This window comes from Gossypium hirsutum, chromosome A01, assembly GCF_007990345.1.
Source record: "Gossypium hirsutum isolate 1008001.06 chromosome A01, Gossypium_hirsutum_v2.1, whole genome shotgun sequence".
Lineage (NCBI taxonomy): Eukaryota > Viridiplantae > Streptophyta > Magnoliopsida > Malvales > Malvaceae > Gossypium > Gossypium hirsutum.
Window position 1 is genome coordinate 21,858,487 of NC_053424.1, and position 27,745 is coordinate 21,886,231.

Consider the following 27,745-nt stretch of genomic DNA (forward strand, 5'->3'; position numbering starts at 1 on the left):
ACACCCACTGAAAAAGAAAATACTGACATCAATAATCATAAGTGTTCTTTTCACCGTATTGGTTGGTCAGCAGAACATGCTTGATGGCCTCTATGATTTTGCAATTTCTAAGACTTTAATCGTATGCAATATAAAATGCATAAGAAAAAAATTAACTATGGTACAAAATAATGATATTACAGATCATATTGATCAAAACTTTCTGTAGTCAATTGCTTGGCGAGGGTACGAAGAAAACGGGTGAGGGACTTTCTGGCACTCCTTACTGCTGCTTCTATTTTTGCCTTGTCTTCTTCACTAACATTTTGGCTTTGTTCTTGACTCGTTTGCACTTTTCGAACAAGTTTACGCAATTCCTGTCAAAGAACCCAACTCGATTAAAAATCAATACGGCAAGATATCAAGCAACTTCGCAGGACAAACAGAGCAGCAGCAGCTTGGGATGACAAGCTGCACTCAGCCGTTGCCATGCTCAAAGGAAAGGCTCCTATTTCAATTATTCCTTGGATAGCTTGAAAGTTCCTATCAGATTTGGCTCAGAATTGGCAACAAGGGAAGTGGTAGGATAGCACGGAATATGTATCAAATTAGGCTCAGAACTGGCAACAGTGGCAGTGGTACTTGGCTATATAAACTATCAATGATGCAGTATGCTTATGGCTTGCGTGCTGGTCTAATGAGCACTGCAACATATTCAATCATCTTTCTAATGCCTGGGGTTTAAATCCCTCTACGTTCAAGTCAGTTGAGATGCTCTAAGTTGCGTATCTAACAGCTTCTTGGAAAAATAAAGTCTGTTACTTATCCAAAATAACATAAAAACAAAAAAAAAATAAACAACAATTTGACTTTTGAGCGATGCAACATTTAAGTTGTTCATGCAGGGCAGTGAAGCAATTTGAAGGTGAAGAATTTAGATGAATTTGCTTGCCTAACTAGCCTCCTGCCTCCAATGGTACATATTGATCAAAGCAAGGTTCTCACTTTGCTTTAAAATTCGGGTTTAGCACATTCTTGATTCAAAGATATTTGGCAACAAATGAGAAACAGTTTACTTGGTTTGCTTACCTGACGATCAAAATCGACACTGCTAGCTGAAAATACTTCATTAGTAATTTCAATGTCCTTGCTGATCAACCCATCAAACCATCTATTTGCAGTGTTAACAAACTCCTGTGACTGCTGCATGTAAAAAAAATAGCACATATAGTAAGAGAATATACATGTAAGTGTAATCAGTTTAAGCCTACAATAAGTCTTCAAATCAAAACTTGAATTACACTATATTCAAATTGATCGTCATTATCATCTTCTTCTTCATCATCTTCTTCTTCAATGATTTGTGTCTCTGAACCAGCTAAAGCCTGCAATGTTTTCTGGTCACCTACTTTTGTAGCCTGGATCAAGGCTTCCATCAATTCAGGCTCTACTTCTCTCAGCAGTTTCCCTAACACAAAATATAAGTATAAAGCATTCACCGCAATCCATAAAGGAACGCGAATCGATTGACTTCCAATATACTTTTCTTACCAATATAATTGAACTGCCTTCGCTTTCCCTCTCGAACATCAGGCCCTAGTCTCTGCAACAAAAACACAAACACCTTGTCTACAATAACATATTTTCCAACGAACTACTAAGCAGCTCCAGTTATAAAATTTGCACTTCCTTAAGTACCTTAACTAGCATTAAAGCATCGAAAACATCTTGTTCGAGAGAAGAGGCTCTAAACATCCACGCCGCAAAAGAAATTAAAATAAACAAAGATGTTAGCTTTCAGTATTATACCATTTGATTTGAAAAGTTTAAAAATGTTGTTTTTTAATAAATATATGTTCGTAGGTTGCACTGTACCTGAGGATAAGTTTGATTTGAGGGGTTGAGAAGGAAGCGAGGTCCATGCCCCAACGGACGGCGCGACGAGCCTCGCGCTTCTTCTGGTTGCGGCTCTTCTTAACATCGGATTCCGAGTCGTCGCTAATTTCGTTTTCTCTGAGATCAGATGTAGATGGGGCATTGGGTAATCTGGCTCCGCGTGGGCGGAGACGAGCGTTCCGACGGGAGGAAGTTGAAGTGGCGAAAGAGAAACAATGGGAGGGAGTTTTAGTTGATACTGTTAGTATCCGAGAGCAGCAGTGGTACTGCTGCTGCAGCTGCAATGGCGGCCATTGCCTTAGAGACCGTATCAACCGTGCCATGCTCCGGTAACAGTTGCCAGGCCGCCTGGAGGAAGACAATGATGGTATATGGTATTGGTAGATCGTTAAAGTTGCAACACGCCTCCTCGTTTATCTTTTCTTACAGATATTTCGCTGTAGGCCCAAACTAGGGGGAATGGATATTTTGTTTATTGGGTGGTGTTAGCAGTTGGGCTTGGGCATCATAGCTAAAACCGAACGGACTGAAAAAGAAATATTACAAGATCCAGTAGAAAGGAATTGACTCTACATTCAAATTTGAACCATACGACCTGTTTTGAGGCAAGAATTGACGAGTTGAGCTGATAATTGAACTTTCTAAAATCAAAACGTCATCAAATAAATGACGCAAAGCGAAGGGGCAAAATCGGTAGACTTCTATCTTCCCATTGTATAAGTTAGAAGATTGCCTGTTTACAGGCAGTTCAGACGGGGTTGGAGTTGGGATTTCGTCGGGTAGTGGTTGAAGGCGACGCTCTCAGTGTTATTAAAGAAGTCCAAAACGAAGAAGAAGATAGATCAGTATTAAGTTGTTATATTTCTGATATAAAAGTCTTTTAAGTAAAATATTTGACGGATGCTGGTTCAAGAAAATTTCTAGAACGGGAAATGGAACGGCACATGCAGTTGCAAGAGAGGGTTTGAAGCGAAATGAATCCACTTACCTAGAAGGCCGAATGCCGAGGTCAGTGATAATGGCGGTGGAGGAGGATGACAAGAGGCCTGGATCTGCCATAGAGAGGAAGAAATTTCGGGAATTTTTCGTTTTTGGCAGAGGAACAGTTTCATTATAGAGGAGTCTTGGAGGCGGGGCTTTTATGTCTTTTTGGGCTGAGTAGGAATAGTCTATTTGGATTTGTAATGTGTGTACAGAACAGGTTTTTTTGCAAATGCTCAACTCAAATCTGCCCATTGTATAAGTTTACCATCTTTGGCAGCCGAAGGTATTATCTTTTCATCATTCATTGTTGGGAATCAAACCACTTTATTATATGACAGTCCGAAATTTGAATTGCTTGTTTTGGAATCTAAGCTCTCTTTTTTTTCTGTTGCAATTTAAGCTTGAATTTCAACTACAATATGCAGATTTGAGATGCGTACTGCGATTTTGCAGTATAAGAAACAGAGCACTAAAAGCATAACACAAAATTCTAATCTTTAAACCCGGGCTATAAAAAAAAAACAGCCTTGTTTTAGTTAACATATTTCTATTTTTACAGGCGAAATTAGCACCAAATCAGTAATTCCCCAAAAGCCAAAAAGAATGAAAATAAACCAAAATCCATCTATGGATTTCACAGTTTATCTCAAGTATCACCAACATTGATCGGTTTCCCATGTTCGTTTCGAATAACCAGAAAACCCAGAAAACGTTGGACCGGCCATCGATTCGACGGAAACAGAAAAGGACCGCCTTGGCCTGAACAACAACGTTCGATCATAATCCGCCCGTTTCTCAGGATCCGATAGCGTAGAGTAGGCTTCATGTACTTTGATGAACTCGTTGGCAGCGACGTCGTTTCGACCATTAGCCGAGACATCAGGGTGTAGAACGCGCGCCAGTCTCCGGTAAGCAGCCTTGATTTCCTTACTCGTGGCGCCAATCTGAATCCCCAATACCTCGTACAGTGACGATGGGCAAGCAATGTGGGAAACCGTTCTCTCAGCCGTCGACGCACAAGCGGCGGAGACGCGAAGTTGCGGAAAATGAACACGTGCCGGCATGGAGCTCGGTTCTTTGATGGAAACCTTATGGCCCATGAAATGTGGAGAGGAAGAGGTGAAAGAAGCCAACGCAGAAGATGCGGAAGCCATGATGGTTGACTGTTGGATTTGCGGTTGAAGAAATTAAAGTTGGGGAAAACAGGGACATGGTTGAAGGGTATTTATAGAGTTAACTCAACCGGAGTTAGATCGGTTGGGTTAACAAAATTTCTACAGATAGCTTATCCATACACATAGAATCCGTGCTGACTCAGCGAACCGTCGGCGTTTCTGAAACCAACAGGTTGCGTTGTCAAGCTGGCACTAACTCACTTTCTCTATTCTTTCTGGAACATCGTGTCCACAACTTTTTATCACTACGTCAGATATTTGTTCTTAGCTTTTTATCCTGAAAATTTTAATAAAATAAACAGAATTTATAAGTCAATTGGTTATTTTGTATTCAATTTTCTTACTTACATAAGCATATATGAAAAAGATCTTGGAACTAGAATAACAAAAATTGGAAGGCTTTGGATTTCTTTGAAACGGACCTTGTCTAAATTTAATACAACATGGAACACCAACCTTGTCTCACTTTCATATATTTTTTCCACAAAATATTTACACTATCATCATCTTTTCCTTATTTTCAAGTTCGATTATATAGAGTAAAGTTCCAACTTTGCATCTATGATTCACAATAACAAATGAATGAAGCCCACAAATATATACAGGTCAATTTTTTTTTATTTTTAAATATGATTTTATATAAATGCTTAATTTTGATTACGCAATCCCCTTGAACGAAATTAAAAATAGGGACTGTAGCTAGTGATGAACTGAAACTAAAGACATAATATCAGAATAAACTCATTTTATAGTAAATGTAGAAAAATATTAAATAATAAATTTAAATTGTATTAATGTTAAATATATTTAAAAGTTAATAATATTATATAATATCAAAAAAATATAAAAAAAATTTTAACTTGTATTCTTATGATTGGCAAAATATTAAAATTAATTTTTATATAAGAATGAAAAAAGAAAGTTGAGTAGCTAAGGGTTAAGTTTATACCATGAGGGCCTTAAGCCTTAGCGAGGTAGATCCAAAATCAGCTTTCACCTTCAGTTAGAGACTTTCTTACCTAGAAAGATGTGAAAGACGACGAACTTAAAAGTAGGTTTCCCTTTTTCTTTTTTTAGGATTTCAATCGGTTTTTACACTTTGCTTGGGTTTTAGTTTTATATTTTGCAAAAGTTTAAAATATATTCCAAAATTTCGTTATTAAAAAAAAAAAGGAGAGTTCAAATTTAAGACTCCATTTTTTTAATTTAATTTTAAGAAATAGATTTGTTTTTATTTTCTGAAAATACAAATATTTTTAAAAAATGTGTTTTAATTGAAAATTTTAAAAATTAATTTTTTAAAAATGAAAATATGTAAAAAAATTTAAAAATTTATTTTCATTATTTTCACGAAAAATGATGGAAATAAAGATTTTTAACTTTAAATAAATTACCCACAATTCAAGGTCACATAAACAGTAAAAATATTCTTTTAGTAGTTTTTTAAATATTAAATTAGACATCTTAATTTAAATTCATATAAATGTAAAAAGAAATTTATTTTATTTCTTCAATAGAAAAAGAGTTATTTTCATTATTCAAATCAGATTTTATTTCTATTTATCAAACATGTTTTCTAATTTTTAAAAATAAAAATAAAAAAAATTCTACAATATGAATAAAAAATATATTTAGAAATCAAATAGAGTCCCAAAATTATTCAATACCTAATGTCAAACTATAGCTTTCCATTAGTAAATATCATACCGGCGAGTAAATATATTTCAATATATCATTTCAAGTTGATTGATATTTTTAAATGTATTATAATATTATATATGTGAAAATACATTCCATTTATATCCATAAAAATATATTATATGCGAATATAATTTTTAATCACTTAATTTAATAATTATAGTTTAATTTTAAATATAATTATAAGTTTAACATATCATATACAAGTTAAAAAATACCAAAAAAAATTTGATTGCAATGAAACATAAATGACTTGGTTAACGGTACATTTGGATCTATATGGCTAGTACCGACAACCGTGTTTCAGAAGACAACGCGTCGTATGAAACCAAGCAGACAAAACAAAAGGAGCAGTCAAGGCGTAGCCAGTTGGCGCTACACTACTTTACTCTATGACTTCACGCTACAGTACTATTAAGATTCGATAGACAAAAGTGGTCAAAGTAGGAAAAAAATACTTATATTAAAATTCATATTATATTTTATCTTCTATATTTATGTGTTAAATTAAAGAAAAAAATTTGTTATTTATGTTAATATTTTATACATTTTTATTATTAAAAACTAACGTAATTGAAGAAATAATCAAATAATAACATGTGGCATGTTACGTGTCTCTTTTGTTGATGTACAAAGACTGGGTTTTAACAATAAAAATTCATGAAATTTTAATTGAATGATCAGTTTATTTTTTGATTTAATATTTAAACTTGGAGTAAATAAAACTTTTTTTCTTTTAGCAATTGTTTATATATTTTTAAAGAGAAATAACTAAATTAATAAAAAGAAAACTATAAATGTTGAGAGGTAAAAAAGTTAGTTTATATTTTTTATAATTATGCTAACAATTCTAGTGAAAAAAAATTAATAGAGGGACTAAAATTTTTTAATCAAGAAAGATGACTAATTTACCTATAAAGGCCCATTTCCAAGTATATTTATAGAAATGGGCTAATTTTTGCATTATTTACCGTAAAGAGTTGATTTTGGCAAAATGCGTCCACATAGGTGCATTTTAGGGGGAAATTTCAGCAAAACGCGTCCTTGGAGGAGCGATTTTACCATGTCAGCACAAATTACATTGACATTGCAAACTTTGCTGATGTGGCAACAAAAATACACTGACGTGGACACGTACTTTTACTCATTATCAAATTAAATTTTCAAAAAATATACTTTTTAAATTATAAAAATAGGTCATTTTTTTGAAAATTTACAAGAATAGGCTTTTATAAAGACACACAGTGCCAACTCCATTTTTTTATTTCAAAGTGTCACCAATTAATATAAAAATATAACTAACAAAGTAGATCTTTATATAGACCCTTAGTCTCATTTTCCTTGTTTTCTTAAGCAATGTGGGATATGAGACATGTGTATATATAGACGCATAAATAGGTTTGCAGCTTGTTCCTAAACAATGTGGGATTCCTTCATCTTTTAACTAACAACATAAGTTTAAAAGCTACACTATATTTTATATTTTTTTACTTATAGAGTTTAAATTTCTTTACAAAAAGTTAACATTTGTGACATTATAAATAAAACTTTTAAAATCTATAAGTAAAAAACTTATAAAATATAAAATGAGTATGGTAAAATATTAAAAAATAAATATTTAAAAATTTACCAATAGTTGAGTTATCATTTTGTAAGTTTTTATAATTCGATAGCAAAAAAATCATAGTTAAGTAACTACAAATGTAATTTAATCTAGATATAAAAATATGAAAATAATTATTATATTTTATGTATATTATATATTTCTATAAAAAAAACTTATTTAACATAATTATATACTATGTTTAAATAGATTATCTAACTAGTCAAAATACATCTGAAATAAATTTATCAACATTCATTAGGTGATGAAAATTAAATTAAAATTAGGATTAAAAAATTAATGAGTATAGTAAAATATTAAAAACAAATAAATATTTAAAAAAGATATATCAATTTTTTAAAATTACAAAAAATATATACTATTTGAGTACTAAATACTCACCATTTATTAATCAAACATTCATAATATAAAATAAAAAAAAATTAAAAGTATAACTCCTAAATTTAAATAATGGAAAATTATTTTAAAAATTAGAATTGCATAGATATTAACTTCAGACATTTAAAATTGAATAGAAGATTATTGCATGTACAAGTTTCATATGTGTAATTTATTTTTTTTAATAGTCCTTTTGTATATGCTAACAACTCTAAAATGCAACAAGATTAAAGATCTCAAAAGATAATTTTATAATATGAGAAAATGTTAACAACATATAAAAAAATAGAAATTGTTTTGTAAAAAAATTATAAAATATAGTGTAACCTTTAATCTTATATTGTTAGATAAAAGATGAAGGAATCCCACATTGTTTAGGAACAAACTGAAAACATATTCATGAGTCTATATATACACATGTGTCATATATCACATTACTTAAGAAAACAAGGGAAATGAGACTTTGGGTATATATAAAGATATGCTTTGTTAGTTTTATTTTCATATTAATTGATAACACGTTGAATTAAAAAGAAAATTAGTATTGCCATTTTGAGTCTTTATAAAGGCTTATTCTCGTAAATTTTTAAAAAAATTGGTTTATTTTTATAATTTTTTTAAAAAAATGACCTTTTTTGAAAATTTAATCTGAGAATAGGCAAAAGTGCGTCTATGTCAACGTGTTTGTGTTGCCACGTCAGCAAAGTGTGTCTACGTTAGTGCATTTTGTGCTGACATAACAAAATCGCTCCTTTAGGGCTGCGTTTTGCCAAAATCGGCTCTTTTCGGTAAATAATGCAGAAATTAGTCCACTTCTATAAATATACTTGGAAATGTAAATTAGTCAAGAAAAATATAGAAAACTAAAATTTAAAATTTAAAAGAGAGATTTAAAGTAATAAAAAGGTACCGAATGTTTGAACAGATATAGTTAGGGATAGGGGTTGAGTGAAACAGATGGAAGTTGATCTACTTTTGTGTAATAATTGAGTCCTAAAAGATGAAATTGCATCCAAGGATGTTGTAAATCAAAACATATAATGGTTCGGTTGAAAATTTTCAACACTTATCAGAGAGGGCGAAAAATAATAAATTGAGTTGTAGAATCACAAATCAGGAATGGATTTGGAGAAATTTAGTTATCAAGTGGTGTGCCTTCTACCTCACATCTAGTCTTGTATTTATTAAATAATTGTGCCTTTGAAAAGGGCTACACCGGCGTTATCGGCCCACAATTTATTATAGTGGATAAGAAGCGCAAATCGAAAACAATGGGTTTTGGATGGATAAGGCGAAAGACACGTTGTTTCTAAGCCTTATCTATATCTACGTGTCTTGGGCAAGCAGGACGTCTTTCCTTTGCCTTGATTTGACACTTCGAACATCGCTTTTGCTCCAATTCTCTCCTTAACTTGGCCATGAGATTAGATTCCAAATTTCTTTTGGTTAATTAAGAGAATAATACATTAATAGCATGTCAATTACCGTATTTTCCCTTATTTTTTCAATTTTAATAACCAAAATTCAAAATTATCTCCTTGAATTTCCTAATAATAAATGGCATGGAATTGGATAATGTGAAAGGAGCGGATGAGTGGCATGTGAAGATTGAGTAACTGTGTTTAACGTTGGCAACACGTGTCGAGATTCCAGGAAAGGGACGGTTTGGAGTGGGCGAATTCTAAGACTGAACTTGAATGTTTCGTAATTTGAAGGGAGTTGCGTGGGTGCGGCAAGAGACAAAACTGTGAAGAAAGGGGGAGAACTAGACAATAAGGTGCTAATGACAATGAACATTCACGTGACATTACTCTCCCTTTATTCTTCCTTTTTTAAGGTTTCACTATTCAGGGTTACCATTATTTGTCAGTAAGACAAAAATTATTTTTGAGATAAAATATTATTAAATAATTTTTAAAAATAATATATTAAATTAATACGCATTTGAGAAATTAAACTTCAGTTAGTACTTTGGAATTACCAATACAACAACTGTATCTTGGGTAGGCTTTTGCTTGGATAAAGTTTCATAGTCCATCAAGATAAAAACAAATGGGCTCAAAAGTCCACGAAAATCAAAGCCCCAACTCATTTTCTAAAGAAGCAAACCTTAGCCACCACAACTTTCCCTTCTTCATTTTATATCAAAATGTTATATTTGTTAAAAAATTTTAATTAATGAGATACTATCACATTCTATAAATCTCAAAAAAATAGTTTTTTTATTTCTTTTATTTTCTTTATTTTATTTTATAGTATGCCTCTTGCTCGAAATTTGTTTTCCTGAAGTCGAGATGTTAGCAATTAATTATATTTTCGAATTTCACAGTGTGCTGGCTCGACTTGATAGGATCGAAAAAGTTCTTTCATCAGTTAAAATCAATATTTTTAGAACCATACCGAATTGATTAGACCAAGAACCAATCAAGATACTCGTCTAAAGACAGGGGTTGAACCAATTGACCGATAAACTAATACAGACCGGTTAAATCGAGCTAAAAACTGGTTAAACCAATTTTCTCTATTTTTAAATATTCTTTTTTTTTACTTTTATGAATTTTTAATGATTTATGTGATCGAATCGAAAAAACTAAACAAATCACAAATTTATGGCTTGATTGATTCGATCACTTATCCTATTCTGAAAACCTTAATCAAAATAATAAAGCTTAAAATGCTCACACTTATAGAAATAGCTGAAGATAAGAGGAAGAAGAATGAAAAAAAATTAAAAAAGAAATATATAAAAATAGAAAATAATACTTTTGTTTTTTTTTTGCCACATAGAAATTTTTAATTAATTATATTTTTTAAATATATTTAACTGTTTAACTCATAATTGAAGTAATATAGGTAACAACTTAGGAAAAAATAGTTTAGATGTCAATTTTAATAAAAAAATATTTAGGTGCTAAAAGAGGAAAAAAAAGCATATAATTTAAGTATTAATTTATATGTTAACCTTTTCTTTTAATATGTTTAACGGTAGGATTAATGGAGATATTAAACTAATTTAAATACCACTTGTGATCAAATCAAGTTTAAATATTAAAATTGAAAAAAAAATTAAACCTAAAAAAGAAAAAGAAATTGATTAGATAATAGATGAGCTCATACGCTGCGATAGACAAAATCCCATCATAAAAAAGTCAAGGCACACAGCTTTGGAACTACAACCCGAGGTATAAAGTCTATTTTAAGAATTACTAGTATATATTACACTTGAAATGAAAAAGTTTGGATTTAAATATTGAATTCAAGGAGAATCGTAAATATAAATATTTCAAAACCAAATAATACATTAGTTAAAATGGTGAAATTAAACGTTTAAAACTTATGTGTCACATTTAAATTTTAACATAGCAATATTTTATTAAAAACATGAAAAAGATTAAAACACCCTTCTCTTGGCAATAGCAATGTTCGCCCCATGAATGAAGTTGTGCTTTTATATCAGAATGAACTAAAACTAGTAGCATAAATGTCTCACTTTTTTTATTATGTATGTAAATAATTTAAAATAAACAGTAAAAGTTAGTAGAGCTAAAGAAATTATTGCCACCAACATGCCATTCTAAATAGCGCCACTAATGTTATCATCATATTTTTTTTAATTTAATATTAAAAATGATACTTTTTAGTTTTTTTAAAAAAATTTAAAAAATATTTTATTTAGTGGAGTCATACAAAATAGCGCCACCAATGTAATTTTTCTTTTTTTTAAATGTTTTTTTTATTTTTTTAGTGAAATTATTATTTTATTTTGGTGGAGCCATTCTTTTTTGTATGACCACCTTGGTGGTGCTACATATATAGATCTTGTTGACATTCTGGTAACAGTTGAACTGAAAAAGAAGAAAAAAAGAGAAATTGTTGTGTTTAATAGGAGAGTTCAGAAATTGTGGTGAAGATGAATAACTCGGTATTTTTGTGTACATTTTTTTTATGGTGAAATTGTAAAAGGTGATGTTGGTTGTGTATTTTAAGGCTGGTCTGCGATTCAAGAAAACTGTGAAGCTTGAAGAAATGAAAAGAAAGATCAGTGCAAAAATTGCTATTCGTTGTGGAAGGGCGATGTCCAAATTATTTTACCAAGTTTCCAATCTCTATAGATCCATTGAAATTTTTTGAGATGCAACAGTTAGATGATGATGACTTGGGCACTATGATGGAAATATGATGGTCAGTCGAGAATGAAAACCACCAACCAGTTGAGTTATTTGCTGAGTTAGCCGACTTAGAGCCTGTTGAGAATGTCAATCCAATAAGTCAACATCACGAGTTTGACTTTGATCTTAATGTCTGATGGACAAATCAATCAAACTATAGAGGGACATTGTAGTTGCCCAAAAATCCAAATTATGGTGGGAGTTCGTGTAATAACCCTGTCCCAGGTCCCCGTCTACAAATACATCTAAAGGTGATAGGCACCGATGCAGATGTCAAAGAAGGGTCCAATAATAGTGAAAGTTCTGATCACGACGTTGAAGATTATAGTAACCCCGATCTTGATGAGGTTCCAAACCTAGAGGAGATTGAAGACGTTCACGCCCCTTCTTCAGGTAACCCAAGTCGTGGCATTGTTTTACAGAATGACCTTAGGGGCAACATGTTTAGTGTAGATCCAAATGCAATGCATGAACCTGAGTTCCTCGAGTATGACAATATAGTCATCGCTCACATATTGACGTCAAATTTGCAATTAGAAGAGTGGTTCGTTGTACAACGGTTTAAGAATAAGGTAGACTGTGTGTTTGCCATCAAACAGTACATCAAGTGTTCGCATCGAAATGTCCATGCTGGTGAATCTTCACGTATTGGAGAAAATTAAATGATGTACTTGATGTTTTTAGTTTTATGATCTTATGGAAATGAAATTTATTTTTAGTTTTTTTTCAAAACCATAAGTGTTTAATTTTAGCTAAAGTCTTTAGTGTTAAGTTTTTATTTAAAATTAACTTGTATTTTTAATTAATTATAAACACATATACAATTTTTAATACTTTAAAATGATATTATAAGTTATACAGAAAAAATACATAAGTTGTGGAATTATAAATTAATTAAACAAACAAACATGACATAACACTTGAAATTTACAGATATCAGAATTGGAATGAACTGGAAATGGTATCGTCATTTAAGGTGTAGCAATTTACGGGTCTCCATTGACAGGGTGGACGCTAGGGTGTATTGTACACATTAGGAGGACCGAGTGCCAAATCAAATGTAGCCTGAGGTGGGGTGAAGTACATGGTATCCCAAAACATATCAAATGGTATCAGTGATTACGGTTGTATATAAGTTGACTTTCACGTTTATAGTCGTGCTTCAGTACTATCATAAGGTGCCCACCATATAAATAAACGCGACATCGGGCCATGTACCACTGTCTGTATTCATCTAAGGGATTGAAGTTAAACATATAAGAGTGCATCTCAGGTCGCCTATCATATCAAGCGTTTCATAGTGCTATATAGCGTTGATGTTCCACGCCTTAATTCGTTTCATCTTTTCCCCTTATGGTTTTACTGTGGACATCATCAAATTGTTGTGGATTGATCGGCACAAACTGTTTGCACCTAAACTGTCGCATAACTCAATTGGTGTTGTACCACTCAACAGTTGAAAAGTTCAGCACGGACATGTTAATGCACCACACATTTGCTTCAGCATGACCTCACTTTGGAATAAGGGTCGCAACATTTGGTGCAGAATACAACATCCATAGGAACTACACAATATAATAGAATGGGTCAAGTCACATGCAACAATTAAATAAGTTAAATCAATGTTACTAAATTAAAATTATATATATTATTTTCTCTCCGGCGGAAGCCTTTATCTTCCGGTAGTAAATTATTAATGTCTTGCTTGCGCAAATTCTTGGAGACGTGGCCCATCTGAAACCGAAACAAATACGTTAGCACTTAAACCATAAAATATTATCCACACTTATAAGTATTTAAATCATTCAACAGCAAAAATCCTTTGATATTTAATCACATATCTTAATAATTTCTACGAAAATCATTTACAAGTTTTGTTGGTTTGATGAACTATAGTAACATAACTCGAATACTCGGGTAACTACACCATACCAGAAAGCATCAAAATGCTATACAGAGGCACCGTAGTGCAAATAAAGGCACGATTGTGCAATCAGAGGCATCGAAGTGCAAACAAAGACACCGAAGTGTAAGCACAAGCACCGAAGTGCAATCTCGTACAAGCATTCTAATTCTATTGACATGATAATTGTATCCTAACCGTTTACTAGTTCAGACAGGCATTTAACAAATTTTAGAACATTTATAAATCAAAGACACTTCCAAATTATCCTTACACATGTTGTAGTTCAATTATGTTCTTTTTGAAATCATATAACTCGTAGTTCACATATGTTCATCAATTTTCAAATAGGTACTACTCATCTTATACTTATTTATAAATAATTAATACCTTCAATCTAGCATTTACAATTCAACCACAATTTAATTAACAAATTCATAACATCACAAATCATGAATATATACATATATATCTATATAATGAACTTACCTAATATATTCGGTTATCAAGCCGATTTGTAGAGACTATTCTATGATTTTTCCTTTTCTCCGATTTTTCTCCGTACAGTTCAATTCTTGATCTATATAATAGTTAAATTCAATCTATCAATTTCAAATACATTTTCATACTTATTTTTATGCATATGACTTATAAAGTTCATTTTACAAATTTCCCTTAACTTTTACACTTTATTCAATTTGGTCTATAAAACCAAAACTATTAAAATTTTTACATTTAACCCCAATACATAAAATCGATTCTAATATTAGCCTAGATCAGCCTTCAAACACTTGAAATTTTGTAGAATTTACATGTTAAATTTTACACAATTTCATATTAGTCCCTAAACTCAAAACTAATAAAAATTTCTTTACAAAATAGTTCTAATTAACAACAAATATCACAAATTCATCATTTAACCTGATGAACACTTAAAATTCATCAATGGCAAGTCCCGAAGTATTTAACAATTTTACAAAATAACCCATTGGCTAGCTAGGTTAAGCTACAACGATCTCAGAAACATAAAATTTACGAGAAACAAGCTTCAATCACTCACCATGTAAGGAGAAGAAAATGGTCAAATCTCCCCCAAGCTTTCAACAATGGTGTTCGGTTTTGTAAAGAAGCAAAGATGATAAAGTGGCCACTAACTTAAGTTTTATGTTTTATTATCTTAGTAGTTAATTTTTTAACTTAAATTTTATTATAATTTTTCAAAGTAAAACCAAGTAGCAACAGTCCACAAATTCAAAAGTGGCAAATTAACAAATAAATCCTTAAACAAATCGTAATTATACATTTTAGCTAATAATAATCAATCATGATAAAGTTTTACATTTTTACGATTTAGTCATTTTTATTTAATTAACTATTCAATCGCTAAAATTACTAGACTGGGACTTAATATAATTCTATAATAGACTCTTAAAGATTATAATATAATATTTACTGAGTCAATCTTCAAAAATCAGGATTTCGAAACCACCATTTTCAATACTAATGAAAAACGGGATGTTATACAAATGCAACGGCACAATCGGCTACGGAAGAAATCTCAGTCAATGTTTTCATAGGCTCCCCTTCCATACACCATGTCAGCAGGGAAGCTAACCTAATTGGACGAGTTTTCTTAACATTTCCACTAAAGCCTGCCAAAAAAGTACCTTTATCTCAGGAATTTTTTTTCATATTTGAAGCATGTTTTGAATATATTCGATAAAAACGCTGGTCCTGCGATGCGTTTTCGACCACGAAGATTTTTTCCTTTACAATTTCACCCCTCCCCGCTCCTATAAAAGAGGGCTCCCCCTCTATACTCCTTCATCTCTGAAACATCATCTCTCTCAACCTTTATCTCTCCAGTTTACAATATTTCTCTCTTAGTTTTCTTCCCAGCTTTAGTGTTAAAAATTTCCATCACTAATAAATTTTTAGTTTGAGGTATTCTTAAGTCGTCGATGATGAGATATAGCTCCAAGACGCACACATTTCACATATACTGTCGAGATTGGACCATTACCTTTAAGACCTATCCTATGGAAGTCAGGTTTCGGGGTTATTTTGCTTTATACGATCACGAGTGGTAGTCTACTTAGAGGTATTAATCGATTACCGTTATGTGGTCATGAATCGAAGTATAACAAGGGAGTTAGTTTACGGTCGTTACATGAGCATGAGCTCAAAATTTTTGGATACTGGAGATATTGCCTTATAAATACCATATAGAAGTTTGTAGGAATAATTATAGAGAAAAATTGTGAGGCTTCCTGTTATAATCGGCATTACTTTTTTCTCCATTTCCATGCAACCAGTATCTTTAACCTCTCTTCTTATCCGAAGGCCAGCACCACCATTGATGCAAGAGAATTTTCAGGCAAGCAGCGATTGTGACGTTAGAGTAAAGTTGATGCTCCTTTTGAGGTGACAACGATAGTTGCTATTAAACAAATCATTAATAACTACAACCACTGCCGCGCCTAACAACCCTTTTGTGTCCACCTTAGTGTCAACCTTCGGATAAAAATGAAAGGTTAAAGATATCGACTATCTGGAAATAGAGAAAATTTATGTTGATTACACTGGAAATCCCTTCATTTTTCTTTATGATTATGACCTCAACCTTATGTATGGTGTTTATAAGGCACCATTTACAGGTATCTAAAAAATTTGAACTCGTGGCCGCATAACAACCATCAACTGACCCCCCATTATACTCGAACCCTTGACCGCATCACGATCTCCAACTGAGACCTCCACTTAGACTTCGACCCGTTACCGTATCAAGCATTATCACCCTGAAACTTGACTTCCATCGGATAGGAGGTAATGGTCCTATCCCGGCATGACATATAAAATGTATGTGTTCTGAGACACGTAATCGCATCGCCGACCCCTCAAATCTTCCTAAACTTTCGTGATTTCACTCATGAAACCCTAACCTTATTTCCTATAAAGAACCCTAACCCTAACAAAATTTTAAAAAAATTGATGAATGCTTTCACACACACTCTCTCCAAAATCAACCTATTTCCGTAATTTAAAAAAACGACCTAAAAACCAATTAAAAAAATGACATATACATCTAATTTAGCCTATATTTATAAATAAAATATATACCCAATATAATTTTTCAACTTTTACAATTTTTATTAATTTAATCATAAAAACATTTTACAAACTTTGAACTAATGGACAATTTTTAAAAGCATGAAAAAAAAAACCTAGTGAACTTACACCATGTTTGCTTCAATGGAATTGCTATGCAATAACGTCCAAATTCTGAAGGGACCACCAGTCCATTGTTTGGTTCAAATCATCCCACAAAATGGTTAAAAACGCTGAATGGTTTATTCCTACTCCATTCATTAAAAACGTTAGATGGATATTCAGCACTCAGCCCTTATAATGGCTATTCAGAAAATATAAGGAATCACTTAAAACAATTTTATTCCCAACGTACCCCTCAAAAAATAACAAATTTACAAGATTACAATTGACAAAAACCTGAGAGGTTATTCTTTCAGCATTTTCTTCCCAACGTTCACTTTCCATCTTCCTATCAAATTGAGAGAAAGAAAGCTCATAACATCGAATTTGTCTCTAGGTAAGCATCAATTTTAATTGGTGAGATTCAAGCTTATTGAAAACTAAACAATATGAGTCTTTGATATTTGAGTTTGATTTGAATTTTTGAGTTTTTTTTTCTTAAAACTGTTCAAAAACTTGAAAATTGAAAATTATCAATCTTTGATGTTTGCATTTGATCTGGATTTTTGAAATTTCTTTTTAAATTGAAAATTTAACTTTCTTTTATTATTTTTTGGTTTTGTTTTTCCTTTTTTCTTTTTTAGTTTTTACTCGCAAAAGGTCCTTCTTTGCTTTTATAACAACAAAGGAGATAGAAAACAAAAGGAGGAAAACAATCTGTATATTTAAATTTCTTTTTTTTCTTTTACATTTTATGCAATTTCTGTACAAAATAATCTGTATGTTTAAAGTTCTTATGCAAAGGTTTCCCTTTTCTTTAATTAGAAAGGTTTACTAATTAGCTAATAATAGTATCATTTTTTTTTGATGAATTACTTGTTTATTTGGTTGCTTGTGTGGGATTTTCTAGGCATTCACGAAAGGTTTTTCTTGTTTTTCCTTCATTTCTTTCTTTCTTTTTTTTTTTGGTTCTTCAAGTGTAGTGATGATTTGTTGGGTTTTATTTCAAGTGGTTAATTATCTTTTTCTCTTTTGATGAAGAATAGATTAAAGCCAAGCCAAATTTTCCTTCTTAATGGTTGTTTATAGCTTTGATTGGTTTCTTGATTTCAATGAAACCAAAATTTTAAGCTAATTTTATATTGTTTAGCATCATATTATTTCAATTTTTTTAAGGAGGAAGATAAAAGTTGTAAGGTCCTTTTTAGATATAAAGAGAGACAAAAGATGGTAGAAGAGATTCATGGATTAGAAGAACAAATTTTTCTCATACAATTTATCATAGATTGGATCTGAAGAACCTACAACGATGGTTATTTATGTTAAAATGAAAATGATACATATTCATGTGTCGGAAGAGTGGACGGATTTTAGCTCTGTAAGGACTGTCTAGTTGCTAAAATGACATTTCTCATTTTGGATGTCGTTTTAATAAGACCTTTCATTTTTGTTTATATAATAAGATCTATTTTAACTTTATAATCATTTTCTCTTTTCATTCATTTAATTATTTATTTCAATTTTCAAAACAAACATTGCATTTGTAGCATGACTTTATGAAGTGATATTAACATTTTCTATGTTTCTTTGTCAGTTTCATGTAGTGGAATCACACAGCCCACATTGTCAGAGAACTACTATCATTTGCTTAAAAAATTGCCCCACACCAAGAAAATATACACGTGATCCAAGTACACCAACAAAAGGACCACTCTAATAATTAGGGTGTCAGTTCTGCTATCTTTTTTAGTTTGTTATGCTTCCTACACCTCCAACTGTACATGACTTTTGTTCTTAAATTATTCTTTCTTTTAATGACCAACTTGGTTATGGCTTCACAATAAGCTTAAGACTTTATCCTTTGCAATATGGAGGGATTAATGACTTGTTTAGTTTTTCTTTCAATATATTTAGCCCTCGTGTCAACGTCGTATTTTGTATTGCTTTTGAAGCTGTACTTTCTGTGTTATGTTTGTGTCATGCAATCATATTGTATCAAACATTACCAAGTGTAGCATCTAATAGTTGCATAAGCAGTGTCTCTGTATGTTTATGATACAGAATTGGCCTTAAGTTGTTGATTATTGGTTAATTATTCATGTCAATATGAAGTTGATTTGGCAAAGGCACTCTTGATGGCTTATTGTTTCTCATTTTTATCCATTTAATGTATGTAAAAGGTGTGTAAAAAGAATCAATTTCTTTAGGATCTATATTATTATGGTGGTGATACTCATAACTTTAACTTGGATGTTGGTTTTATGATATGTTGATGTCTTGTGTGTGTAATTGCTAATGGGGTAATTGGGGTGCCTTCTTCGATACCCTCCATATTAATATCTCGAACTATGATTAGAGCTTCAATGGGTGGCCTGATCTAGAGGATTGGGGCCTTACATAGATATCGTCATGTAAGGTATGTTGATTTAATAGCATTTTGAGCTTCGAGCTCTTGGGTGCTTATTCTTCTTTTTAATCTTTTTAATGGTGCAAGATTCTAGTTGAAACTCACATAGCTAAATAGGCTGCTGCAAATACAGAGTTTGAATGGAGATGCATTGAAGAACAAGTATCTACTTCAACAAACAGTTACCCGCTCGATAATTTTTAGTATATTTAAAGTTGATATAAGCTTTCATAATTACTTTCCCTTCTGATTAGAATTCATTACTAATTCCCTTGAAGTTAAAAAGCAACAAGACAACAAATTTATGACAAAAAGTTGTTCTGGTCTAAGCTAATAATGGAGGACTCAATATTGTCAGCTTGGTTCTTGAATTTACTTTTTCAATACAAACCAGAAAAATTGAGTTGTGTAGGATTCAAACAACTTAAAGTGACTTACTGGTCTACTTTTTCTTAATTATCATCCATGCCAAAGAGGGTTTTGCAACAAACAAAGCAGCTTCTCTTTGACTGTGTTAGGGAGTTGGTGGAAAATAACCGGAAGGAATAGAAAGGGCAAAGATTTAAAGGATCTGGTGAGGAGATGTTAGATGTGAAAATATGAAGGGATGGGGAAAATGATGTGGAGATGAATCCAACATTAAGAAATTGTTAAAGCTGGATATAATTAATTTAACCCAGGAATGGAAGAATGGTTTTGAATCCCAGAAGAGGGATATGGGGATAGTAATTGGAAATGTCATTGTAGAGGAGATTATAAGTGAAGTTTGGGATTTGACAGTGTTTGTTTAAAAATGAATGACATTTCTTTTCTAGTTCTGCTACTAATTCACTTTGAAAAGTTTTAGTATGGTCATGAAATCATTACAAACATATATATAGGGTTGGACATTGCTCGATACTAGTTGGATATTTGGTGTATAGATGTTTAAATATCACTGTTGGGTTTGTATGGTGTATAGATATTTGATATTATATATATATGATAATAATTATTGTTTTTGGATCAATATTTATAATTTTGGTAACTATGATTCCATGAGATTATGTTTTGTCCTTCACGACATGTAATGAGATGATGTAGTAGATTTGGTAAAAGAAATTGTGTCAAATTTGATGGTTGGTATCACCCATGACAAAAGGTAAATGTGTGTGAGATGAGAGGGTAGCATTTGTCAGAGACTAGCCTACATAGATTCTCCTAGCAAAATGTCAAAAGTACATCTTTCCCTTATAGATGAACCAAATTATATTAAGAATATTTATTAAATTGTATGGAATAATAATTATATTAAAATATGATTAAATAATTTATTTTTATTAAATTATATTTAATTTAAGTCTATTAAAATTTAATAACAATAATCATCTATCTACTAAGATTATTCTAATCATTTAAGCCATTTTTTCTTATATAATTATAACATCTATTCCATATTAAACAACTGAATTACTGATTACAATTTCATTCTATTACAGCCCTATTCCATTCTTTCCAACCAAACGTGTTCTTAAGATTGATCCAATGGGTAACCATAATCAAGTTGGTGAATGAGTTAGACCTGTTAAACTAAAAAATTCTCTTTATGTATGACTAAAATTTACAAATTTAATTAATTGCTAACTTATCTTAAACATTCCTTCAAATTAAAAAATGAAGATAACATCTTTCAAATCATACATTTATCCGATAGATTTCACATAATTTAGTTTTATTTATTATTTGGCCCTTAAACTATTGCCAATTTTTTATATTGATACTTAAGCTTTTTCTTTATCCTATTTTGATACTGAATTATAATTTTATTACACTTTTAGGCCCTCACCATTAACAATGTTAAAAAAAATCAAACCAGTTAAAACATACCGCATGTTATTATGATCGCTGATGTGGCCATTGACCGATGACGAGGTCATTGACCAAATATTAACTAGACTAAAATATTTTTAATAATATAAAAGAAATTATAAAAATTGCAAAAAAAAATTAAATTATACAAAAATTAATAAAATTTGAAAAAATAAAAAATTGTAAAAATATTTAAAAATTATGAAAACTACTAAAATTTGTGTAATTATTAAAAATTGTAAAACATTATTAAAAAGTATTAAAAATGGTTAAAATCATTAAAATGTAAATAATTATTAATAACTTGTAAAAATAACATTTTTAAAAATAAATTAAAAAAAATTCTTAAGCCAATTGAATATGGATACTAAAACAACATCGTACGTAAAGCAACAAATTAAATACATCATTAAAAATAAAAAAATAAATATTGCAAATAAATCAACAAATGTTATACAAAAAATAATAACAGACTTTTAATCCATACCAAAAGAATTCTAAAAACCCAAGTAAATGTTTGAATTCAAACCTTAAATATGATTTAAATTTAATATAATTATAATTTAAATATGTTTTTTTGGTTAATTGATTAGATATCAATTTCAAATCAACCACTAAAAACTAAAATAAAATTTAGTAATAAAATAATATTTTCCTTCAAATTAAATTATCATAACAAATTATTTAAATACTTTATATATATATATGAATATCTCATATAAACTACAGTTTTCTTAAATTAAAATCAATAATTAATTGAGATTACAATTTTCTTTTACTTCGGGAACTAATGCAGTGAGAAATTAAACAATTTTCAGTAAGTGATTTCGTTTACGGTCAGCATTTCAAACTGATAATCTTCAACGAATCAATTCATTTACTACTTTTATTTGCTTCCTCAATAATCTTGTAGTCTAATTATGGTTCATATTTTCTTACATTTAAATGAAAAATAGAACAAATCTAGATTTGTAATTAGTGTTTAGTGAAAGGCACTCAGAATGAAAAGGACTTCAAAATTTTTAGAATTTCAAAGATAAATAATATCTCAATCTTTATGCTGAAAATATCCTCATCGTGCCAAATAAATGAAAAAAAAAATAGAAAATTCCAGTCTCATAAAAATGAGACTTTCTTTTTACTACAAATTTCGTGATGTTAAAGCAACATAAATTCTTGTTTTGAAAAATAAAAAAGGATGGAAAGGAAACCTGAAACCATCAGAAACATTGGATTGATGCATCAATCAGACACTTTTAAGGTGTCTCTCAGACGACCGTCGTGAGAAATTTTAATCCAATCTCATCATCTGATTTCTTTACTTATTTTTTTTCAAACTGAATCGCTTTCGCAGAAATTAAGAAGTAACCTAAACGCAGTGTCGAAAGAACAAATAGGAAATCAATAAATCGACAGCGGCGATCTTGTGGGTGACTGCCTTGCCTATCTACCAAATATATATAGATGGTTGATCCTAGGGTTAACTTGTTAAGTTGCTTGGGGGTTGGGCTTAACAAAAAGAGAACAAAAAAAATGTAATGGATTTTCTATAGGAAACAAGCCCATAAGTGGAGAATGAATCGGTTACATTTAAATTTTAAAATCTCTCAAAATCTATTGAAATTAAATATGGGTTTTTTACTGTATTTTTATAATAATTTAACTACTTATTTTCAACATTCAAATTTAAATATTAAAATATTTTAAAATTAGAAAATAAAAAATTTTAGTATTTTTTAAAATTACTTTAATTAATTTTTTAATATTCAAATATATGTATTTTCCAGAATTTTAACTAAAATAATTAATCAAGAAAAGATGTTTTGATGATATTCCAAAGAAAAGAGAGGCAAAATTCGTTTATAGAAATACAAAATCCACCTTCTGGTACGATGGAGGGCTAAATGACTTATGTTTATGGATTTGTATGTCTTAGTTTGTTATCTCTACTTTGTAATTGAGATTATTAATTGTATTTATTAATAAAAAATATAATTAATCATTTTATATAATTTTTTCAATATCTTTCGTATTATTAAACTCCTAAAAATCTAAATTATTATTAAAGTCTCAACTTTAATCAAATTGTAACCAAAATTTCTAAAGGAAATAATGAAGTTGTTAAAATAAGATAATATATTAAATTTTTACAAAGGTTTAATTTTGAAATAAGTTTAAAAGCAGCAACATTACAAATATTAATCTTGTGATTTTTTGAATTTTAAATAGATTTGGATTGAATAAACTGCTTAAGTTTGAAGGCTTGTCCAAAAAGCGAGAGGATTTGAGTAAATATATAAGTTCAAAAAATAGATTTGAACAAAAAAATTTATTTAAAAAAATGGGTCAGGCCTCAAACAAGAATTTTTTTTGCTTGAGCCAACCCAAATTTGAAAAAAAAAATCTGCTACAATTTGTTGTTTACTATTATTATATTATTTTGTTATTGTTATGTTATTGGTTTGATGTCACTTTGCTATTATTTTGCTACTATTTTATTATTATTATTATTTGAATATTGTATAACTCTTGTTTTATTGTTAATTTTACTATTATTTTAGAGGCAGTCACTTCTTAAGTTGTAACCATGTTAGTGTTATTTAAGTATAAATACTTTTTTAATATGTATTTTCTATTTGTTGGTGTGTGAGAATGTCTCTTATTTTGATTAATGTTTATTTTGGTTGTTCTTCTCCCAATTAAACTTTAATTAATTTAGGGTTGTTGTAATCATATGTGCTACAAACTTCATTCTATAAATAGGTCCTAGTTACTCTAGGTTTTACACAACAAAAATTATTTAGACAGAGAGAATTTTGTTCCTTGTTTCGAAGAGTTTTTCTTGTGGAGCTTTGGGTTTTTCTTTTGATTCTCTCCAAATTTTGTACTATCATTTATTATAGTGAAATCTCCTTTTGCTCATGCTTTTTTATTCTTTTTTGAGGAGTTTTTTCACGTAAAATTTGTGTATTCAATCTTTTCGATTATTTTTTTATTCACTTTGTTAATTGTTTAATTGAGTTTATCCCCTACAAACTGGTATCAAAGCTAGTTTGATTTTCACAATCAACTTGTACAGATATGGCAGCGTCAATGTACAGATATGGCAGCGTCAAGTTTCTATACTGAGAATTTCAACAGAATTGCACATTTCAGTTTGTGTTGTAAGTTCGAATGACGGCAATATTAGTTCAGAATGGTTCGAAAAAAATTGTTATAAGGAAGAAGCCCTAGATATGGATCAACCAAAATGGGAAGTGCTCAATGAAAATGGTCTATCCGCTATTTAATTATGCATCACGAATAATGTGTTACAGGAGCTTCTGGTGGAGAAAACAATATTTGCATTATAGAGGAAACTGAAAGCCTTATATATGACGAAATATCTGGCCAACAGATTAGTATTAAAACAACGTATCTACACATTCAGAATGGCTGAAGGTGAGTCCATTAGAACTAATATTAAAGAGTTTGTTACCCTTTTTAATGACTTAAAGAATCTTGAAATAGAGATTAGTGACGAGGATAAAGTTATGTTGTTGTTATGCTCTTTGCCCTATTCTTATAAAACTTTTGGAGAAACTTTGATTTATGAGAGAGATCATCTGTAACAGCCTAATTTTCAGCGGTGTCGGAACAGTGATTCGAGATCACTAAATCCGACAAATGAGTAGGAAATATTATTAATTTAGTAAGTATAAGTTAAATGTGAAGTTTGGAAAAATTTTGAAATAGTGAAATGTACAAAAAATATATATATTACAATAATTGGAATTGAAAACGATGTATCGAGACCTCGGGAATTTTATATTAAAAAATATATATATATATTATAAATATTTATGGCTTGTTAATAAGTTAGTATTAAAGTTTCGTCAAGAAATTTTAAAGTACTGATAGCTAATTGAACAAAAAGGACTAAATTGTATCAAATGTAAAATTATGGGAAATGATTAAATAGCTTAAATGATAAAAGAAAAAGGGTTTAAAAGGCAAATAGACCCAATGTATAATTGGGCTGGACGGCAAGATCATGAAATCACCAAGAAAATAAGGGCAAAATTGAAAAATTGCAAAATTTACTTAATAAAGCTAGGACTAAAGTGGAATTATCTAGATTTCTCTTTATTTTTCTGCATTCTCATCAGCAAAAATACCATGGAAGAGTTCCCTTAAGCTGGTTTTTCATATTTTTACTGCAAGTAAGTTCAATTCTTGATTATTTCTTGAAATTTTTGTGTTTTTTGTGACTTTTACAACTAGGTCCATTTGTTGAATTCATTAGTTCTTGATTCTATGAAAGAAATTGAAAGTTTCTATGAATATGTGCTGGAAGTATATGATGATTTGACATAGAATTAGAGCTTTAAATTGTTTATATGCTGATTTTATTGAAAGAATTGAATAGAAAGTGAATGTTTGGGACCTAAATTGCAAAAGAGTTTGAAGTTAGAGTTTTATGTGGAAATTCTGAATTTCAATAGTTATGAAATAACTTATAATGTCTAGGAAAAGTATTAATTGATAAAATTAGTTTAATTGAGGGGTTAATTAAGTAAGGACTAAATTGTATGAACTGTGAAATTTGGGGCAAAATGAAAATCAACATTTTGCACTAAAAACAGTTTTGGACAGCAGCAATAGTCTAACTTTGAAAAATCTCCAAAAATTGTAGAAATCTAATTAGAGGATGAATAAAATATGAAATTAAAGCTTATTGAATCTAGTTTCTTATAGAAGAAACAGTGTAAGCAATGAAATTGTAAATCATGAGATATAATAAGTTTTTGTGAGACAATGTCAGAATGATTTCGGGTTCCCCTGTTCTGACTTTGGAAAATCATAAAAAATTGCAGAAAAATAATTAAGGGATTAAATTTATATGTTTAAAATCCTTAAAGAGTCTATTTTCAATAGAAATAATTGGTAACATCATCTGAATCTCATAAGATAAGATAATTAGTTCTTAGTGAAGAAGGGTCGGAACTGTCAGATAGCAAAACAGGGGAAAATTTAAAGAATAAACTGTACTTATTGGATAAACCAAAAATTCTGAAAATTTTATGGTAATAAGATAAGTAAGTCTAGTTTCAGGAAAAATTAGCGGATCTTAATTTCGAGTTTTGTAGCTTAAGATATAAATAATTTAGTGACTATGACGCAAATGGACAGTTTTGAATATACATAAGTAAATAGTGAAATTATTGATAATGTTACTTGTTGCATGTTATATAAATTAAGGATGTGGAATGGAGAGGAGGAGGAGGAAAATATGTATGAATATTCAGCTAGCATAGCTAATTTGCATATTTTAGGCTCAGGGACTAAATTGAATAAAAGTAAAACTTTATGGGTAATTTTGTAAAAATGTCAGAAATGACCAAATTGCATGAAATGGATTATTTTATTATTTAAATTACAAAATTGAATGAAATTATTAATTTAGCTCAAGATCAGGGAAAAACATGTTTTAAGGATTAAATTGAAAAGTGTTGAAATTATGAAAAATTCTGACATTTTATAGAATTCATAGGTTGTTATCAATTTGTGTGAGAATAACGGCTGGAAATAAGGAGTAAATTGCAATAATTTTATTTTATTTTAACCTAAGGATGAAATCATCATTAATTAAAAGTTTAGGGGTAAAATGATAATTTTGTTTAGAGCATTAGTTGAATGTATTATAACATGAAATAAATGAAAACGACGATCAAATTTCTTTATAAAGATCCGGATGACTTGAATACGAGACTTGAACGTGGAAAAGAAAAGATATCGGATTAATGAAATATCTGATAAATGAATCGGTAACTCTGGTAATGCTCCGTAACTCTATTCCGGTGACGGATTCGGGTTAGGGGCGTTACATCATCTCTTGTTCGAGGATGTGAAGAGGAATCTTCTGAGTAAGGATAAACTCGACAATGAGTTAGGCCCAAATAAAAAATCAGACGACAAGCCTCAGTTCTAATTGCAAGAGGCAGACAACAAGGCGGAAAGACAAATTGAAATAGGTTTAAAGTAAGGTCCAAATTTGAAAATTGTAACAAATATTATGGTTATTGTAAAAAGGTGGGCCATGTCAAGGTAGAACGTTGGAAACTTCAAAATAAAATCAAAAGGGATGCCAAAAACGATGAGAAAGATAAGCAGAAAGTCGAAATTGATGATGCTAGTGTAGCCAAAGACAGAGGTGATTATTTATTGTTTGGTGTTAATGAGTGAAATCTTTTATCTTACTTCCGAATGGATCTTAGATTTAGAGTGCTCCTATCACATGTGTCCCAATAGAGAATTATTCTCCACGTACAATTTAGTTGAATATGGAGTAATGTTGATGAGGAATACTCTCTATGTAAAAAATTCAGAATCGGAACAGTATAAATTAGGATGCACAACGAAATTATTCGGACACTATTAGATGTCAAGTATGTTCCTAATTCAAAGAAAAATCTTATCTCATTTAGAATTTTG

General features: G+C 30.3%; 2 protein-coding genes, 1 long non-coding RNA gene and 1 other non-coding gene across 5 annotated transcripts; 1 reads left to right on the forward strand and 3 right to left on the reverse strand.

The window, feature by feature from the left end:
- Positions 1-8: 8 nt before the first annotated feature.
- Positions 9-3,185, reverse strand: LOC107917959 (UPF0307 protein ECA0281). Of its 2 annotated transcripts, none has more exons than XM_016847411.2 (6): positions 1,855-3,185; positions 1,678-1,726; positions 1,531-1,582; positions 1,281-1,447; positions 1,069-1,179; positions 9-356 (listed from the first exon to the last, which is right to left on the reverse strand). In XM_016847411.2, exons 1-6 carry the CDS (start codon positions 2,196-2,198, stop codon positions 177-179), a joined length of 903 nt encoding a protein of 300 aa, XP_016702900.1. In that variant the 5' UTR covers positions 2,199-3,185; the 3' UTR covers positions 9-176. The 2 variants fall into 2 exon arrangements, with proteins under 2 accessions (XP_016702900.1, XP_016702899.1); XM_016847410.2 differs by having other exon boundaries at positions 1,069-1,182.
- Positions 3,186-3,372: 187 nt separating this feature from the next.
- Positions 3,373-4,413, reverse strand: LOC107917960 (chaperone protein dnaJ 11, chloroplastic). Its single transcript, XM_016847412.2, has one exon. It carries the CDS (start codon positions 4,011-4,013, stop codon positions 3,513-3,515), a length of 501 nt encoding a protein of 166 aa, XP_016702901.1. The 5' UTR covers positions 4,014-4,413; the 3' UTR covers positions 3,373-3,512.
- A 12,781-nt stretch (positions 4,414-17,194) lies between these two features.
- LOC107917161 (uncharacterized) lies at positions 17,195-19,141 on the forward strand. The gene is made up of 2 exons (XR_001689725.2): positions 17,195-17,413; positions 18,611-19,141. It is a non-coding gene; the product is annotated as an uncharacterized lncRNA (long non-coding RNA).
- Positions 19,142-22,486: 3,345 nt separating this feature from the next.
- LOC121207077 (small nucleolar RNA Z161/Z228) lies at positions 22,487-22,587 on the reverse strand. The gene has a single exon (XR_005902238.1). It is a non-coding gene; the product is annotated as a small nucleolar RNA Z161/Z228 (small nucleolar RNA).
- Positions 22,588-27,745: the final 5,158 nt, after the last annotated feature.

Bases quoted from the DNA above. Each gene is read 5' to 3' on its own strand.
- LOC107917959 (XM_016847410.2), bottom strand. From the start codon at position 2,198: ATGGCACGGTTGATACGGTCTCTAAGGCAATGGCCGCCATTGCAGCTG. The intron at 1,583-1,677 runs GTACTTAAGGAA...TTTTTGTTGCAG, and splicing joins ATGCTTTAATGCTAGTTAAG to AGACTAGGGCCTGATGTTCG. The intron at 1,448-1,530 runs GTAAGAAAAGTA...ATTTTGTGTTAG, and splicing joins AAGGCAGTTCAATTATATTG to GGAAACTGCTGAGAGAAGTA.
- LOC107917960 (XM_016847412.2), bottom strand. From the start codon at position 4,013: ATGGCTTCCGCATCTTCTGCGTTGGCTTCTTTCACCTCTTCCTCTCCA.